Source organism: Oncorhynchus clarkii, chromosome 3, assembly GCF_045791955.1.
Source record: "Oncorhynchus clarkii lewisi isolate Uvic-CL-2024 chromosome 3, UVic_Ocla_1.0, whole genome shotgun sequence".
Taxonomy (NCBI): domain Eukaryota; kingdom Metazoa; phylum Chordata; class Actinopteri; order Salmoniformes; family Salmonidae; genus Oncorhynchus; species Oncorhynchus clarkii.
In genome coordinates this window covers 29,050,460-29,064,727 of record NC_092149.1, presented here as the reverse complement: position 1 = coordinate 29,064,727, position 14,268 = coordinate 29,050,460, and the positions used below count along the sequence as shown (strand labels likewise).

Genomic DNA, 14,268 nt, shown 5'->3' with positions numbered 1-14,268 from the left:
CATATGTGTTATTTTGAAGTTTTGATGTCTTCACTATTATTCTACAATGTAGAAGTTAGTGAAAATAAAGAAAAACCCTAGAACGAGTAGGTGTCCCCTAACTTTTGACTGGTACTGTATATCAGGTCCTTCCCCTCATCCCTCCGAGAGTGAGTGAGAGAGAGAGAGAGAGAGAGAGAGAGAGAGAGAGAGAGAGACTACATATACATCCCAACACTAGGAGACTGGTGTTCAGAGGCACAGTTGGACAACTGGACGGCACCACCCTGGATACTTTATTGGACTATCAGAGGTGAGTTTCTTCCTCTTTTCTTTATCGTGCTCCATTTTGTCTATCTCTCTGGGAAGTTTTTATTACCATCAAGTTTGTCAAGTTTTGTTTATCCAGATTTTCTGTTCTTTTACGAACTGATCTTATATGGGAAGTATAGGATACCTCTGAGACCTATATGAAAAAGTGAGGAATTGGTTTTGAAAGATCTAAAAATATAATATATAAAATAAAATCATTCTTCCTCATTCAAATATTTTGTGAAGATCGGACAAATTCTAAACCAGGAAAATTTCCCAGTATGTATTTTTCGTAACTTCTTCATGATTGGTGGGTCCCCTGCGGGATGGTTGAGCTAATGTAATGCGATTAGCATGAGGTTGCAAGTAACAAGAACATTTGCCAGGACATAGACATATCTGATATTGGCAGAAAGCTCAAATTCTTGTTAATCTAATGGCACTGTCCAATTTACAGTAGCTATTACAGTGAAATAATACCATGCTATTGTTTGAGGAGAGTGCACAGTTTTGAAAAACATGAATAGTTATTAATAAACAAATTAGGCACAATTGGGCAGTCTTGAATCAACATTTTTAACTGAATTGCAATGGTTCATTGGATCAGACTAAAACTTTGCACATACGTTGTTGTCATCTTGTGGCCAATATTTAAATTGCACCTGGGCTGGAATAATACATTATGGCCTTTCTCTTGCATTTAAAAAATGATGTTACAAAAAAATATATATATATTTTCTTCTTTGTACTATCTTTTCAAATCAAATCAAATCAAATGTATTTATAAAGCCCTTCTTACATCCGCTGATATCTCAAAGTGCTGTACAGAAACCCAGCCGAAAACCCCAAACAGCAAGCAATGCAGGTGTAGAAGCACGGTGGCTAGGAAAAACTCCATAGAAAGGCCAAAACCTAGGAAGAAACCTAGAGAGGAACCAGGGTATGAGGGGAGGCCAGTCCTCTTCTGGCTGTGCTGGGTGGAGATTATAACAGAACATGGCCAAGATGTTCAAATGTTAATAGGTGACCAGCAGGGTCAAATAATAATAATCACAGTGGATGTCGAGGGTGCAACAAGTCAGCACCTCAGGAGTAAGTTGGCTTTTCATAGCCAATCATTCAGAGTATCTCTACCGTTCCTGCTGTGTCTAGAGAGTTGAAAACAGCAGGTCTGGGACAGGTTGCACGTCCGGTGAACAGGTCAGGATTCCATAGCCGCAGGCAGAACAGTTGAAACTGGAGCTGCAGCACGGCCAGGTGGACTGGGGACAGCAAGGAGTCATCATGCCAGGTAGTCCTGAGGCATGGTCCTAAAAAAAAGAAAAAAAAGAAAGAAAGAAAGAGAGAGTTAGAGAGAGCATACTTCACACAGGACACCAGATAAGACAGGAGAAATACTCCAGATATAACAGACTGGCCCTAGCCCCCCGACACATAAACTACTGCAGCATAAATACTGGAGGCTGAGACACTGTGGCCCCATCCGACGATACCCCCGGACAGGGCCAAACAGGCAGGATTTAACCCCACCCACTTTGCCAAAGCATAGCCCCCACACCACTAGAGCGAAATCTTCAACCACCAACTTACCATCCTGAGACAAGGCAGAGTATAGCCCACAAATATCTCTGCCACGGCACAACCCAAGGGAGGGGGGAGGGAGGGGGGGGGGCTCAACCCACTCATGTGACGCATCCCTCCCAGGGACAGCATGGAAGAGCACCAGTAAAGCCAGTGACTCAGCCCCTGTAATAGGGTTAGTGACAGCTTTTTCAAAAAAAATTGAGAGGAATGGGATATTCGATATAGGCCGATAGTTCTTTATATTTTCTGGTTCAAGTTTTTGCTTTTTCAAGAGAGGCTTTATTACTGCCACTTTTAGTGAGTTTGGTATACATCCGGGTAGATAGAGAGCCGTTGATTATGTTCAACATAGTAGGGCCAAGCACAGGAAGCAGCTCTTTCAGTAGTTTAGTTGGAATAGGGTCCAGAATGCAGCTTGAAGGCCATGATTATTTTCATCATTGTGTCAAGAGATATAGTACTAAAACACTTGAGTGTCTCCCTTGATCTTAGGTCCTGGCAGAGTTGTGCAGACTCAGGACAACTGAGCTTTGGAGGAATACGCAGATTTAAAGAAGAGTCCGTAATTTGCTTTGTAATGATCATGATCTTTTCCTCAAAGAAGTTAATGAATTTATCACTGCTGAAGTGAAAGCCATCCTCTCTTGGGGAATGCTGCTTTTTAGTTAGTTTTGCGACAGCATCAAACATGTATTTTGGATTGTTCTTATTTTTCTCAATTAAGTTGGAAAAATAGGATGATCGAGCAGCAGTGAGGGCTCTTCGATACTGCACGGTACCAAGCTAGTTGGAAGACTTCCAGTTTGGTGTGGCGCCATTTCTGTTCCAATTTTCTGGAAGCTTGCTTCAGAGCTCAGGTATTTTCTGTATACCAGGGAGCTGGTTTCTTATGACAAATGCTTTTTGTTTTTTAGGGGTGCGACTGCATCTAGGGTATTGTGCAAGGTTAAATTGAGTTCCTCAGTTAGGTGGTTAACTGACTTTTGTACTTTGACGTTCTTGGGTAAGCAGAGGGGGTCTGGACGGGCATCTAGGAATCTTTGGGTTGTCCGAGAATTTATAGCACGACTTTTGATGATCCTTGGTTTGGGTCTGAGCATATTATTTGTTGCGATTGCAAACTAATAAAATGGTGGTCTGATAGTCCAGGATTATGAGGAAAAACATTAAGATCCACAACATTTATTCCACGGGACAAAACTAGGTCCAGGACATGTTGTACAAAACCCACTAAGTCGATGATGGCTCCGAAAGCCTTTTGGAGTGGGTCTATGGACTTTTCCATGTGAATATTCAAGTCACCAAAAATTACAATATTATCTGCCATGACTACAAGGTCCGATAGGAATTCAGGGAACTCCGTGAGGAACGCTGTATATGGCCCAGGAGGCCTGTACAACAGTATCTATAAAAAGTGAGTGAGTAGGCTGCATAGATTTCATGACTAGAAGCTCAAAAGATGAAAAATATTTTTTTTTTTGGTAAATTGAAATTTGCTATCATAAATGTCAGCAACACCTCCGCCTTTGCGGGATGGGCGGGGGATATGGTCACTAGTGTAACCAGGAGGTGAGGCTTCATTTAAGTCGGTCGATGATTACGCTCCCTCATGCGGGATGGGGAGTTACTAGAGGTTCATTTAACACAGTAAATTCATCAGGCTTAAGCCACGTTTCAGTCAGGCCAATCACATCAAGATTATGATCAGTGATTAGTTAATTGACTGCCTAGTTCATTAACTGCCTTGGAAGTGAGGGATCTAACATTAAGTAACCCTATTTTGAGATGTGAGGTATCACAATCTTTTTCAATAATGGCAGAAATGGAGGAGGTTTTTATTCCAGTGAGATTGCTAAGGCCGAACACCGCCATGTTTAGTTTTGCCCAACCTAAGTCGAGGCACAGACACGGTCTCAATGGGGATAGCTGAGCTGACTACACTGACTGTGCTAGTGGCAGACTCCACTAAGCTGGCCTGCACCCTATTTCATTGTGGAGCTAGGGGAGTTAGAGCCCTGTCTATGTTCGTAGATAAGATGAGAGCACCCCTCCAGCTAGGGTCGAGTCCGTCACTCCTCAACGGCCAGGTTTGGTCCTGTTTGTGGATGAGTCCCAGAAAGAGGGCCAATTATCTACAAATTCTATATTTTGGGAGGGGCAGAAAACAGTTTTCAACCAGCTATTGATTTGTGAGACTCTGCTGTAGAGCTCATCACTCCCCCTAACTGGGAGGGGGCCAAAGACAATTACTCGATGCCGACACATCTTTCTAGCTGATTTACACGCTGAAGCTATGTTGCGCTTGGTGACTTCTGTGTTATGGCTGTTTGAAGGAGAGGACCAAGGTGCAGCGTGGTGAGCTTTTTCCTTTAATAATCAAAATGACGCCGACAAAACAATAAACAATACAAAAACAAACCGTGAAGCTCAAAGGCAAAGTGCCATAAAGAAAGTGAACTTCCCACCAAGACAATTGGGAAAAAAGGCACCTAAGTATGGTTCAGCTGTCCCTGATTGAGAACCATACCCGGCCAAAACATAGAGATATAAAATCATAGAAACACAACACATAGAAATGCCCATTCCAACTCACGGCCTGACCAAACCAAAATAGAGACATAAAGAGGATCTCCAAGGTCAGGGCGTGACACTCTGACTGTTTCATCCTAACATCGTTGGTGCCGACGTGGATAACAATATCCCTATACCCTCTAAACTCGCCAGTTTTAGTTTTAGCCAGCACCATCTTCAGATGGTAGCCCTGCCCCCTGGTAAACAGTGTATGATCGCTGGATGATTAGTTTTAAGTCTAATACTACGGTTAATGGAGTCGCCAATGACTAGGGTTTTCAATTTGTCAGAGCTAATGGTGGGAGGCTTCGGTGTCTCAGACCCCGTAACGAGAGCAGTAGATACCAGAGAAGGCTCGGCCTCAGACTCCGACTCGCTGCTTGATGGGGAGAACCGGTTGAAAGTCGGCTGAATGAGCGTCACCGGTTGAGCATTCCTACGGCATTTCCCTCCAGAAGCCATGAGAGAGTTGTCCGGCTGCAGGGACCGTGCGAGGGGATTTATACTACTATCTGTACTTACTGTTGGCACAGACGCTGTTTCATCCTTTCCTACACTGAAATTACCCTTGCCTAACAATTGCCTCTGAAGCTGGGCTTGCAGTACAGCTATCCTCGCCATAAGGCAATCCTTCTCCTGTATATTATGAGTACAGCGACTGCAATTAGAAGGCATCATGTTAATGTTATTACTTAGCTTCGGCTGGTGGAGGTCCTGACGAACCACGTCCAGATAAAGCGTCCAGAGTGAAAAAGTTGAATGAAAAAAAGTAGAGCGAGGGAAAAACAAAAAATATAAACGGGAATTAATAAGTAAAAACCATCAAGTTGTCAGGTAGCAAAGTAAGGTTAGCAACAAAACGCACAGCAGCACCTAAACTTTTACCAGATCTAATGTGTTATATTCTCCTACATTTCTTTCACATTTCCACAAACTTCAAAGTGTTTCCTTTCAAATGGTACCATGAAAATGTATATCCGTGCTTCAGGTCCTGAGCTACTGGCAGTTAGATTTGGGTATGTCATTTTAGTTGAAAATTGAAAAAAGCAGTTGATCCTTAAGACCAGGCAAGTTTTCCAATGCCTCCCAAAGAAGGGCAGCTATTGGTAGATGGCGAAAAATAAAAAAGCAAACATTCAATAAAAAAAAATGGTATCATTACAATTTGCATATATACAAAAACCATAGCCATGTAGTGTGTGTATGCATGTATCACTTACACATGCATGTCAGTACAGACACAGAATAAGTAGGTAACAAGGGGGAGAGGTTGTGCTGTGAAGTGCTGCATTATTCATTTTTTTTAAACCAGATTTGCTGTTCACTTGCGGTATATTAGATGGAATGGAGTACCATGCAATCATGTTATAATAGTGTACGTTTCCATGAATTTGTTTTGGACCTGGGGATTGTGAAAAATCTCCTGGTTGCATTTCTGGTGGGATAAGTGTGTGTGTTGGGGGCAGCAGGTAGCCTAGTGGTTAAGAGCGTTGGGCCAGTAATTGAAAGGTCGCTGGTTCTCTGAGCTGACTCGGTGAATAAATATGTAGACACTCCCTTCAGCAAGGCACTTAACCCTAATTGCTACTGTAAGTCGCTCTGGATAAGAGAACCTGATATATGACTAAAATGTAAGTTGTCTAAGCTGACTATGCAAACACGTTGGAATTTCCAACAGTCAGTCTTTCCTCAGCTCTTAGCCAATACAGACTGGCATGCATACTATTGATATTAGCCCTCTGAATACAATGAAGAGCAAAACGTGCCGCTCTGTTCTGGCCAGCTGCAGCTTAACTACTGTATGTCCTTCATTGCAGCACTTGACAATATGACTGGACAATCATCAAGAGAAACTAAAACTAGAGCCTGCAGGGCTTGCTTGTGGAGTGTGGTGTCAAAAAACTATAACACTGAATATCCCTTTGAGCATGGTGAAGTTATTAATTACACTTTGGATGGTGTATCAACACACCCAGTCAGTACAAAACACAGGCATCCTTTCTAACTCAGTTGCTGGAGAGGAAACTGCTCAGGGATTTCACCATGCAAACAATGGGGACTTTAAAACAGTTAGAGTTTAATGGCTGTGAAAAAACTGAGGATGGATCAACATTGTCAATTAATTTAGTATTGTGGAGTAAATACAAAGTGAAAAATAGTAAGCCTGTACAGAATATAAATATTCCAAAACTTGTCATCGGCAAGACTAGGGAGTTTTTTGGGAGTTAACAAGAAATGGAATACAGATAAGTAAACAGGCCATATCCTAGAGGAAAACCCAATTGAGTCTGCTTTCCATCAAACAATGGGATGCCAATTCACCTTTTAGCAGGTCAATAACCTAAAACATAAGGCCAAATATACACTGGAGAAGCTTACCAAGACGACATTGAATGTATCTGAGTGGCCTGCTTACAGTCTTGACTTAAATCGGCTTGAAAATGGTTGTCTAGCAATGATCAAGAAACATCTTGACAGAGCTTGAAGAAGTTAAAGAACAATGTGCAAATATTGTATAATCCACGTGTGCAAAGCTCTTAGAGACGGAACCCAGAAAGACTCCGCTGTCAATAACTTTGTCATTATGGGGTATTGTGTGTAGATGAGTGAGAATTATTTTGTTTTGTCCATAATGAATACTTTCTGAAGGTTCTGTAGGTCTGAGCAAATATGATCTCATTAATGTTTGTTAAAATTGTCTGATTTCTTCTTTTTCTTTCTTTATGTCAAAGGTTGGGAATTAAGTCCCAGCCAACATCCCAACTTGTCCTGTAAAATGCTGAGTTGTCTATTGTCTTTATACATCTATATTTGTTTTACCCTTTTTTCTCCCCGATTTCATGGTATCCAATTGGTAGTTTAAAGTCTTGTCCCATCGCTGCAACTCCCGTACAGACTTGGGAGAGGCAAAGGTGGAGAGTCGTGCATGCTCCTAAATACAACCCAGACAAGCCACACTGCTTCTTGACACAATCCCCATTTAAAACAGAAGCCAGCCGCACCAATGTGTTGGAGGAAACACCATACATCTGGCGACCGTGTCAGCATGCATTGCGCCCAGCCCACCACAGGAGTCGTGAGTGCACAATGGGATAAGAACATCCCTGATGGACAAAACCTCCCCTAACCACACTGGGTCAATTGTGCGCCGCCCCATGGGTTTCCCGTTTGCGGCCGGCTGCGACAGATCCTGGACTCGAACCAGGATCTCTAATGGCACAGCTAGCACTGTGATACAGTACCTAAGACCACTGCGCCACTCAGAAGGCCTGTTTATTATCTTTTCTTATCTGTCTAAAAACGTTTTTTTTGTATTTAACTACAAAAATCTTCTACAATTTCCAATGATTTAATGTATTCTTAAAGCTACAATTTGTAACTTTTTTGGGCAACCAAATTCACACAGAAATGTGAGTTATACGTTGTCGTGGAAATTTCCTCTATTTACCAAATCATGAGAGCAAACCACACACACGTCAGAGTTAGTTATCACAAAGTCCATTTTTTATTATATGAGCTCTATCACAACCCTGTGACTCTCAGATCAGTGTCTATCAATGAATTCTCTGAGAGTCCCTTCCACATTTCAAATTAGTTCCTTTATAGCAAAGACACACACAGGATAAGACAGCATCGGCATAATTCATCGTTCAGCTTTGTCTCCTAAAACATGTTCTTTTCTCAAACTCAGAACCATAAACCAATCCTCCATATCAACAGGCATATATCAAAACCATCCTATTTTGACAAGATCACAGAGACACACTGACTGGCACACAGACATTGTGGAGGCAAGAGATACACGCTTGACCTCTCCCCTCTCTCCGGCCCAAACAACTTAGTCTTGACATAGAACAGATACTGCAACCCCGCCACAGTATTATACAAAAATAACATTCTGATGAGAAGTAACTTACAAACATATGATGAATATAAAACATCTTACCTATGTTACCAACCAATTCTGATTATTCCCCAACAACGTCTTTACCATTGAAAGCAAGTCTAAGTAGTGTTAGATCGGTTATTTGTGTGTTATTTCCATGTTTCCCATTCTAAAGTTTCCTTTTTGTAAATTTTACGTTCGGTTTTGTACACCTGCTTCAAACAGCTGAATATACAATATTTTGGGTTATGGGAAATATATTTCACTGTGGTTTAGATGATACAATAATTATCTACACCAAGGGTGTCAAACTCATTCCATGGAGGGCCAGGTGTCTGCAGGTGTTTGGTTTTTATGTTTCTTCCTCTTTTTCTTTCAGACATTAACATATTTGAAGATTCTTTGAAGACCTAGTTGGACGTTAGTCTGTGACAGAGCCCTCAAAATGACAGAATGTGTGGAAGAATGGCTCCTGCAGAACAAGGACAATTTAGAAAAGGGGATTGATATCATAGGACAGGCGTCTGCGGTCCTGGCAGTCACTGTGGGCCAGTTCCATCCCATCCTGGAGGCTGTATTCCAAGCATCCTATGAGATCTTCAGCAACCCAGAAGGACAGAACGCCAAGTACCTGACTGAGCAGTTCTTCAAAGTCAACCAGAATTTGAGACGCATCCAGGCTGAGGAAGACCAAATCTCCCGGGAGCTGCAGAAGAGCTCCTTGAATAAGCAACACTTTGACTGGGAGGCACAAATTCTCAACCAGTACAAGAAGTTTGAGGAGTTTTTCAATGCCAAACCCAACTTAAAAAAAGAAAAAATGGACGAATTCCTCTTAACTTATGAGGTCTTGGAAGAAGACTTGAACCTGGATGCCCTCTACAATGCTTTTACTGGGAATGCCTCAGGTGGCTCCATGCTGCAGACAGTGGTTGAAACAGAACAATTTAATAGAATTGCGGTAGAAGATTTCTGTGATATTCTTAAGAAGCTCTTTGTGAAGGGCATCATTGCCTTCATGGGTTACAACAGCCTCAAGAAAAAGGATGTGGGGTATCAGATGCTGAAGAAGTGGCTTAAGCAGATGGAACAAGTTGAGGAGAGCATGAAAAAAGTGATTGATGATATCATTGATAACTTCGCCCCAAGAGCCAAAGAGGACATGGTAAAACAGCTTGAGGAGATACCTGGCTCTGTTGACCTTGGCTTCACCAAATCCATATTGGACACCCTTAAGAATAAATATGACTGGGTGAGCTGGTCTATCAGGGTCTTCAATGACAAGGAGCGCATTTTCTTTTTCAACTGGCTAGCTGGAAAGAAGTACCATGGCAGTGAAGGAGGAGCTAATTTCTTTGAGGTGATGACCAAAAACAACATCAAAGTGGTGATCTCTTTCAGTGTTCAACCTAAGCTTATCAACATGGATCTGATCAAAGAACAGATTGAGGGGGAGAAGCTGAAGAGGAACATGATGGATGTGGCTCAGATCGTCAGCAGAAGACTCCCCAACTGCCAGGTGCATGCTGTCAGCGCCTATAAGAAAGTGGTGGAGAGCAACAACTTCAAAGAGGGTTGTTACTACTATGGAAAACACCAAAAAGTGTACATATGCGTTCATCCTAATTAGCCTTTTGTTTCACAGCTGAATGGAAAATATAGTAGTTATGAGGAAAACTAGGAAGAAAATGCATTATGGCTTATATATAAGTTAGAGGTGTTTTTATTTATATGTAAAACATAGCTGATGCTTTAGCTGGTGATTGTGTAAAATGTAATCTCTTGTTTATTTGTTTATCGGCCTTGTAGATTTTTGTGTAGTTTGATAGTTCAAACTATCTTAATTTTTATGTGTTTAAGAATGTACAGTGGGGCTAAAAAGTATTTAGTCAGCCACAAATTGTGCAAGTTCTTCCACTTAAAAAGATGAGAGAGGCCTGTAATTTTCATCATAGGTACACTTCAACTATGACAGACAAAATGAGAGAAAAAAAAATCCAGAAAATCACATTGTAGGATTTTTAATGAATGTATTATGGTGGAAAATAAGTATTTGGTCACCTACAAACAAGCAAGATTTCTGGCTCTCACAGACCTGTAACTTCTTCTTTAAGAGGCTCCTCTGTCCTCCACTCGTTACCTGTATTAATGGCACCTGTTTGAACTTGTTATCAGTATAAAAGACACCTGTCCACAACCTCAAACAGTCACACTCCAAACTCTATTATGGCCAAGACCAAAGAGCTGTCAAAGGACACCAGAAACAAAATTGTAGACCTGCACCAGGCTGGGAAGACTGAATCTGCAATAGGTAAGCAGCTTGGTTTGAAGAAATCAACTGTGGGAGCATTATTATTAGGAAATGGAAGACATACAAGACCACTGATAATCTCCCTCGATCTGGGGCTCCACGCAAGATCTCACCCCGTGGGGTGAAAATGATCACAAGAACGGTGAGCAAAAATCCCAGAACCACACGGGGGGACCTAGTGAAAGACCTGCAGAGAGCTGGGACCAAAGTAACAAAGGCTACCATCAGTAACACACTACGCCGCCAGGGACTCAAATCCTGCTTAAGCCAGTACATATCCAGGCCCGTCTGAAGTTTGCTAGAGAGCATTTGGATGATCCAGAAGAAGATTGGGAGAATGTCATATGGTCAGATGAAACCAAAATAGAACCTTTTGGTAAAAACTCAACTCGTCGTGTTTGGAGGACAAAGATTGCTGAGTTGCATCCAAAGAACACCATACCTACTGTAAAGCATGGGGGTGGAAACATCATGCTTTGGGGCTGTTTTTCTGCAAAGGGACCAGGACGACTGATCCGTGTAAAGGAAAGAATGAATGGGGCCATGAATTGTGAGATTTTGAGTGAAAACCTCCTTCCATCAGCAAGGGCATTGAAGGTGAAACGTGGCTGGGTCTTTCAGCATGACAATGATCCCAAACACACCGCCCGGGCAACAAAGGAGTGGCTTCGTAAGAAGCATTTCAAGGTCCTGGAGTGGCCTAGCCAGTCTCCAGATCTCAACCCCATAGAAAATCTTTGGAGGGAGTTGAAAGTCTGTGTTGCTCAGCAACAGCCCCAAAACATCACTGCTCTAGAGGAGATCTGCATGGAGGAATGGGCCAAAATACTGGCAACAGTGTGTGAAAACCTTGTGAAGACTTACAGAAAATGTTTGACTTCTGTCATTGCCAACAAAGGGTATATAACAAAGTATTGAGATAAACTTTTGTTATTGACCAAATACTTATTTTCCACCATAATTTGCAAATAAATTCATAAAAAATCATACAATGTGATTTTCTGGATTTTTTTTCTCATTTTGTCTGTCATAGTTGAAGTGTACCTATGATGAAAATTACAGGCCTCTCATCTTTTTAAGTGGGAGAACTTGCAAAATTGGTGGCTGACTAAATACTTTTTTGCCCCACTGTATATGAGACATTTCATGGATATCTATCTACTCAACAACAGTGATAAAGTACGAGAATGTCATATTTCCTTCTACCAAAGAGAATAGTAAGATACCTTATCCAGTATTTCATTATGACCATACTATAATTTAGCACATCAACCAGCATAATAAAATGATTTATGTAAGCCTACTGCAGAAAACTATTTATCCTCCTCAGTGTACTGAGGACCTAATCAAGCTTCTTTTGAAATTGCAGTTTTTTGATCAACTACACTGTCCAGATCTATAGCAAAAACTGTTAAAAGGGCCTTAAAACATTACATCTCTTTCTCTAGTCATACATTCCACATGCTTTTTACAGCTTTAATTTTGAATTTGTATTGTATTCTTTCATAATAAACCACACTACAAAGGACATTGTGATTGTCATCATTAAGCAGTTGTAAATTTGGATTTGAATGTTCCCTTTCTCTGCAGTTGAGGAAATGTGCCTAATTGTCATGATAGCATAATTTTAGAGGGTACTATATGTAAAACGTTTAAGCAGAAGTACATGCAGTCATAAACATTGATACTGATAATGACAGTTTATTGCTTACTTTCATCCCTAAAAAAACATCAGCTCAAACTATTTTTTTTTAAAAATCTGCAAATGTTATAATTTTCTTATACCTTTGTCAGTTATTTGTCAAAGGATTGCACACTGTGTAGAAACGCATTATGAACACCAGCTCTTTCCATGACAGACTGACCAGGTGAATCCAGGTGAAAGCTACGATCATTGTTAAATCCACTTTCAATTTGTGAGCAATGGTGGAAAAAGTACAAAATTGTCATACTTGAGTAAAAGTAAAGTTAACTTAATAGAAAATGACTCAAGTAAAAGTCACCCAGTAAGATACTACTTGAGTAAAAGTCTAAAAGTATTTGGTTTTAAAAGTACAAAATTATTGATAGGTTCTTCTTTTTCAGAGTAAATAACTAGAGAAGCTTTAACCAAGTTTAATTCTGCCCAAAGGGTCTGTATAGCTGTAATTCTGACAACCCAACATTTCTCCCATCACAGATATCTATATCCTCCTTAAGACACTCCTCCTTCTCCATTCCTTACATCATATGGTTCCACAGGAAAAGGGTAGTAAACCTTTATTACTCCCTTCAGGCGATCTGACCTCACCTCTTGACCTCAACCCCTCCTTCTTCTAGTCCACAGATGTCCATCTGTCTCCCCTATAGCAACCCTTTGAGCTCCTCCCGTCCACCCAGCACATTCCACAGCCACTCTGTCTTTCTACAGATCTCACTCCTTAATATACTATGCGTCTGATCTATCATGTCTTTAATATCTCAATGTTCATAATGTAGATTCCAACAGACCCTTCTCTTGAACAATAGCATCCTAATGTTCAATATATATAATCTTGGAAGTTACTAATAAATGGATAAACAATGATCATAAAACATGAATAAAAAAAACTAACAAATGATTATAAAACATGAATTAAACAAACTAACAAATGGAACAAACAATGAACAAACATTCACCATGAGGTTTACAAATTCAGAGACTTATGGCCTCTGTACAATGATCACATTTTTATTTCCATCTATCATCACACAACAAAATGCCATTCCAGCTGAATTTGCGGTCTCGTTCTGTCAGATGGAGCAGCTTTTAGTTTCTCCACTTCCCCCTTATGTTTCCTAAGAGAGTAAGAGCACAAGACTTGGAAAGCAACAAAAAGACACACAAAAAATATCAGTATTAACAATGTGATAAACTCTGCATAATTATATATGCATGAAAACCCAAGTCTGAGACCATCTCAATTCCCACTCTCTCTTCACCTGACTCTATGCCACCAGGATACTTTCCTGCTGGGTTCCACAAAAATGAAAGCTCTAATAAGCTTCCTCTTGCTTTCACCCAGTCTTCCCCTTTAGGCCCCAGGTTCCGAGAGGTGTTCCCAAGTCGTGTCATTTTCACTTTGTTCCCCATCTTCTCCATTTCACCTGATAGGCACATCACCTGATATGCAAGTGTGTGTCCCTAATCAACATTACATCCTCTAGAAGTAACTCAACACTGTATATGCTTTCAGATCAATGCCTTCAACATTTTGTTCAGAGTACAATTACCCCTCTATCCTCTATCATGTGGTACATTAACCAATAAAGTAGCTAACCCCAACCCAACTATGATGTTTAAAATAGCTCCCAGACCCAACACATCGGTATGTCTTACAGTGAACTCAAGTTTCTCTCTCGCTCCGCTTCCTCTGTCATGGTGTCTTCACCCACCCATTATGCAGCTGTACCTCACTTCACATGAGAACTATGCACCCCCCAAGGAGAGACATGACGATCTTTACCGCTGCAGGTACTGTACGGAGTAGTATGTGTCCCAAACCAACGCTGTCCCAACACCCCCGCCTGGTGTCTCTTGATGTACACTCAATCTCCAGAATTCAGCCCGTGCTCTTGGTTATAACTCTGCTTTCACCTGAGGATA

The 14,268-nt window shown here is 41.1% G+C and overlaps 1 protein-coding gene across 1 annotated transcript; it reads left to right on the top strand.

Annotated features, from left to right (window-relative positions):
- Positions 1–251: 251 nt before the first annotated feature.
- On the top strand, positions 252–10,119 carry LOC139405881 (protein rapunzel-like). The gene is made up of 2 exons (XM_071148318.1): positions 252–292; positions 8,712–10,119. The coding sequence occupies exon 2, from the start codon at positions 8,778–8,780 to the stop codon at positions 9,960–9,962; it is 1,185 nt and encodes a 394-aa protein (XP_071004419.1). The 5' UTR covers positions 252–292; positions 8,712–8,777; the 3' UTR covers positions 9,963–10,119.
- Positions 10,120–14,268: the final 4,149 nt, after the last annotated feature.